The sequence below is a fragment of the Octopus sinensis genome, linkage group LG4 (genome assembly GCF_006345805.1).
Source record: "Octopus sinensis linkage group LG4, ASM634580v1, whole genome shotgun sequence".
Taxonomy (NCBI): domain Eukaryota; kingdom Metazoa; phylum Mollusca; class Cephalopoda; order Octopoda; family Octopodidae; genus Octopus; species Octopus sinensis.
Genome location: NC_043000.1, coordinates 20,811,284 through 20,816,283, shown reverse-complemented (window position 1 = coordinate 20,816,283; position 5,000 = coordinate 20,811,284). Strand labels below are relative to the sequence as shown.

At 39.7% G+C, this 5,000-nt stretch overlaps 1 protein-coding gene across 1 annotated transcript in view; it reads right to left on the bottom strand.

Annotated features, from left to right (window-relative positions):
- The window catches only part of LOC115210297 (reelin), a 254,404-nt gene that overhangs the window by 111,837 nt on the left and 137,567 nt on the right, over window positions 1-5,000 (bottom strand). Inside the window, exons 28-30 of the mRNA XM_036501881.1 lie at window positions 4,832-5,000; window positions 3,431-3,675; window positions 592-780 (exon numbers count right to left, since the gene is read on the bottom strand). The exon at window positions 4,832-5,000 is cut by the window's right edge and continues 39 nt beyond it. Coding sequence (XP_036357774.1) covers window positions 592-780; window positions 3,431-3,675; window positions 4,832-5,000 — 603 coding nt within the window. The remainder of the gene's footprint in view (window positions 1-591; window positions 781-3,430; window positions 3,676-4,831) is intronic.

Genomic DNA, 5,000 nt, shown 5'->3' with positions numbered 1-5,000 from the left:
GGAAAAGAAAAGATATTAAAGTCTGAATAAAAGATATTTTAATGAAGTGGCCTAAGAATTCAATAATAAAAAGTTCTGTCACAATCTGTCCAGATGGGAAGTAATGCTTATACAGTTGACTAGAGAATAAAAATACAAAATAAACTGTTTGGTGGAAAATGATTAATTACAAAAAAAACAAAACAAATTAAATAAATTTGGATATATAGAATTCCTATTTTTCTCTCCTTTCATTCTGTTGTTATATGTAGGCGTTAAAATAAATAGTTTCATTTATGAATGAGAACAAATACATAAGTCAATGGTTGATGAATTGATTTGGCATTTCACAGTTCAAAGAAACACCCCCAGTAATATATTAAGATAAATATGATGGATGGAAAGTGTTGTTTAGCTTAACTTTAAGGTAGAAATCAAGATTTGACATTGAAAAGAAAAGTGTGTGTGGGAGGAACTAATGAAATTATTTTCATGATTTATTAAAATACGAGTCTATTTTAAGAATATTGTAAAAAGAAATAATTAAAACTGTCATATAATAAAATACTTGAATGCATGAAAATGTGTAAAGTGCTTCATAGAGTTACATACCATTATTTCGGCTGAATTCCAAAGCATGACCATTAGATCGGCAACTTATTCTTGGGACACCACTTTGGGTAATAAACCAGGATTGAGGGTTAGGATTTTGGCCATTAAAATCATCTTGAAAGCCCAATGCACTTGTGTCATTTACTCCAACCAGTACACTGTCAATTCCCCAAACAGCTCTTGGTAATCCTGCAAAATTAAGACAGAAACTGCTTGGAAATAGGAAGACATTGATTTTCAAATGTTTTTTGATATATATATATATATCTCTATATCTATATATATATATATATTCTTTTATTTGTTTCAGTCATTTGACTGTGACCATGCTGGAATACCACCTTTAGTTGAACAAATCGACCCAAGGACTTATTCTTTGTAGGCCTAGTACTTATTCTATTGGTCTGAACCACTAAATTACGGGGACGTAAACACACCAACATCGGTTGTCAAGCAATGGTGGAGAGACAGACACACAAACATATACACACATAAACAAACACACACACACATATATATATACACGAAGGACTTCTTTGTTTTTGTCTACCAAATCCACTCACAAGGTTTTGGTCGGCCCAAGGCTATAGTAGAAGACACTTGCCCAAGGTGCCACACAGTGGGACTGAATCCAGAACCATGTGGTTAGTAAGCAAGCTACTTACTACACAGCCAATCCTGAATATGAAGTAGAAGCAATACTAGTATAAAAAACATTATCAACTGCATAATGTCTATGCTTCTATGTATCTGCCATTAGGCTGTGGTTTGGAGTAGTGGAGAATATTTTCTCAAAGCAATGGGTGATAAAACACCTGAAAGTCATGAACAGGTAAGACAACTCATCTATGATTGAATATAGGAGTAATGAACATTGATGTTTCACTATTTTTGTGGCTTACCAACATCATGCACCTGAACAGGATCAGAGATGAATGATATTGCCAGTCTATGACATATCATCATCATCATTGTTTAACGTCTGTTTTCCATGCTAGCATGGGTTGGATGGTTCGACTGGGGGCCGAGAAGCCAGGAAGCTGCACCAGGCTCCAGTTTGATAGGGCAGTGTTTTTACAGCTTGATGCCCTTCCTAATGCCAACCACTCAGAGTGTAGTGGGGGCTTTTTACGTGCCACTGGCACAGGGGCCAGAAGAGGCTGGCAATGGCTACTATTGGTTGGTGCTTTTTATGTGCCACTGGCACGGAAGCCAGCCAAGGCAGCGCTGGCATCAGCCACGTTTAGATGGTGCTTTCTATGTGCCACCGGCAGGGCTATCACAACTACAATTTCTAGTTGATTTTCATTTTGATGTACTTGATTCTATAGGTCTCCTCAAGCACAGCAGGTTGCCCTACAATCCAAGGTACTTTTGAAAGGAGTGGGGCCGGTTATACGAAAATGTTGTAGGATACAGCTGGGAACTCACTTTATTTGCAGTCACATCATATCTCCAGAGGTCTTGGGCTTTCGTCATTGCCTCTGTGAGGCCCAATATTCGAAGGTCATGCTTCACCACCTCATCCCATGTCTTCCTGGGTCTACCTCTACCCCGGATTCCTTCAACTGTATGGGAGTGACACTTCTTCACACATTTCTCCTCATCCATCTGTAGTAGCTTTTGTCTTATACTTGCTTCAGTCATTAGACTGCAACTATGCAGGGGCACCACCTTGAGATGTTTACAGTACCTAGGTCTCCCAAGTGGTTACCCATCAAAGAATTTGGCTTGACATTGCTTGACTTCAGCGATTGGACAAGAACTAGTATCTTCAATATGAATTGGCTTTAAACTGCATATAGCATGCAAACTCTGTGCAGGTAAGCCTGGACAATGCATACATGAGAATAAATTTAAATATGAAGTAGAAGTTGCATCGGTGTAATATATCATCAACCGCATATACTTAACACATATGCTGTGCTTGAGAAGAGCTGTCAAGCCAAGCGAAACCACAGTTGAGGCCGATTCCATTGTTGTGTAACTGGCACCCATACCTGTAGCATGTAGAAAGCACCGTTTGAATGTTGGGTAATGCAGAGGCAGTGACAAGGGATTGAAACCTTTGGTACTACACCATGCTTGAGAAGATCTGTGAAGCCAAGTGAGATCGTAGTTGTGGCTGATGCTGGTGTTGCATAACTGGCATCCATGCCAGTGGCACATAAAATGCACCCACTACATTCTTGGAGTGGTTGGCATTAGGAAGGGAATCCAGTCATAGAACCCATGCCAAATCAGACTGGAACCTGGTGCAGCTCCCCAGTTTACCAGTTTCATCCAAAGCGTCCAACCCATGCCAGCATGGAAAGCGGATGTTAAACGATGATGATGATATGCTCCATGCATTTACCAGTAGACTGTGATTTGGCATGCTTGCCTATCCATGACTTTCAGGTGTTTTAACACCTAGTGCTTTGAGAGAGTATTCTCCACTATCCCAAATTGCAGCCTACCAAACTCATTCTTATGTATGCATTGTCCGGGCACACCCACCCATAATTTACATGCTATATACATATAAGTTGTGAACTGGCAATATCAGTCATCTCCAATCCTGTTTGTATGTGTGATGCTGATAAGCCATAAGAATGGTGGAACATGAATGTCCATCACTCCTGGATGGAATTTGAGAAGAGTTGTCTCACCTGTCCATGACTTTCAGGTGTTTTAACAGCTGACACTTTGAGATAGCATTCTCCACCATGCCAAACTGTAGCCTACTGGCAGACAGATACTCAGTCAAAATAGTGCATAATTAATTCAAAGCAAAGTGAATAGATAAGCATGTGATAGAGTAATCACAATGTTAAGAGACAAAGTCAAAACAACTCACCTCCATATCCAAGTGGCTGCCACCATCTGAATATAGTTCGATTGGTTTTTGCACCAACAGGTAATTCAACACTGACAATTTCATTGGAACTAGTATACATACTTGGTTCAACAACTTTCAGCATTGTCCAGGTGATTTCATTGTCTGTAGAATAGTCAAGGATCACAGCTTCATTTCTATTCCTAGGTTTCTTACACACTTTGTTACCATTTATGTCACCAATAGAAACCTGGAACTGCACCAACCTGGAAAAAAAAAAAAACCATATGTATTTTGCTAATGAATTTCTGAATTGAGAAGGTAAAGAGACAAACACTAACCTTTTATCTTCTGACACAAGATCATCTCCTTAAATGCCCCTGCCTCCCTCATAATTGGTTGTCTTGTGAGTTATGTGGCGACCCTGCCAGTGCTGGCATCATGTAAAAAAATATCCAGTCTACACTGTAAAGTGGTTGGCATTTTGAAGGGCATCCAGCTGTGAAAATCATGCTAAAACTAATCTCATCTGTGCTAGTGCCACGTAAAAGGCAGCGAGTCCACTTTGTGGAGTGGTTTGTGTTAGGAAGGACCTCCCACCATAAAAACCCTGCCAAAACAGATACAATAGCTTGGGATAGATTTTCTACCTGGCTGACTCCTGTGAACCATCCTACCTGTGAATAGAAGACGGATGTTAAACGATGATGATGATGTTCTGTACAGGTGCAGGAATGGTTGTGCGGTTAAGGAGCTTGCTTCACAACCATGTGATCTCAGGTTCAGTCTCACTATATGGCACCTTGGACAAATGTTTGCTAGCCCTGGGTTGACCAAAAGCGTTGTAATTTGGTAGATAGAAACACAAAGAAACCCATTGTAAACATGTTTGTAAGCAGACCTTTGTCCTGATGGTTGTAGATTAGCAGCCCCAATGTACAAGTGATGGTGTTTGTTCCTAGTCTTGTGTGTAAAACATACTTGGATATTATCTCACTTAGAAATTCAGCTTTGGGACCATAACTTGCTATGCATTCTTTGTGATAATAGCTGTGAAATTAACACACTGGGCTAATAGACACATATTAATTTAAACTTTGCTACCTGAAGTCAAGTATATTAGCTCCCTGTTTTTCCCTCATGACCCTTTTGCTTTTCAGGGTCTCTAAGAATGGTTTGCAGAAAGGGGGAAGTTATTTCAAACTGGATACCTGAATCGAATGCTTGGAACAGAGTGGACTCCACTAAAGATTCTCTAAGGATCAGTTGGTGGTTGTTATAAGCCAGGTTACAAATTAAGTCTATCCCCCAAGAACTCAGAACACAAAGAGGCAGAGCAAATCTTGCAAGGTTGGTTAGTTCACATTACTCCATCGGACGTTAAACGATGATGATGATGAGAATAAAGTTTTGTTCACTTACCTGAGATGTGTTGTGTCAAGTGGAAGAGTTACAGCCTCTCGTGTTCCGTCAGCAGGAAAAAACAAGGCATTTTCATTGTTGATAATGCCACACATGGTTCCTAACATTGATCCAGTTGTTCGTTGCCAAAATTCATTCGGTTCATTTCGATTATCAAACCTGTCAATTA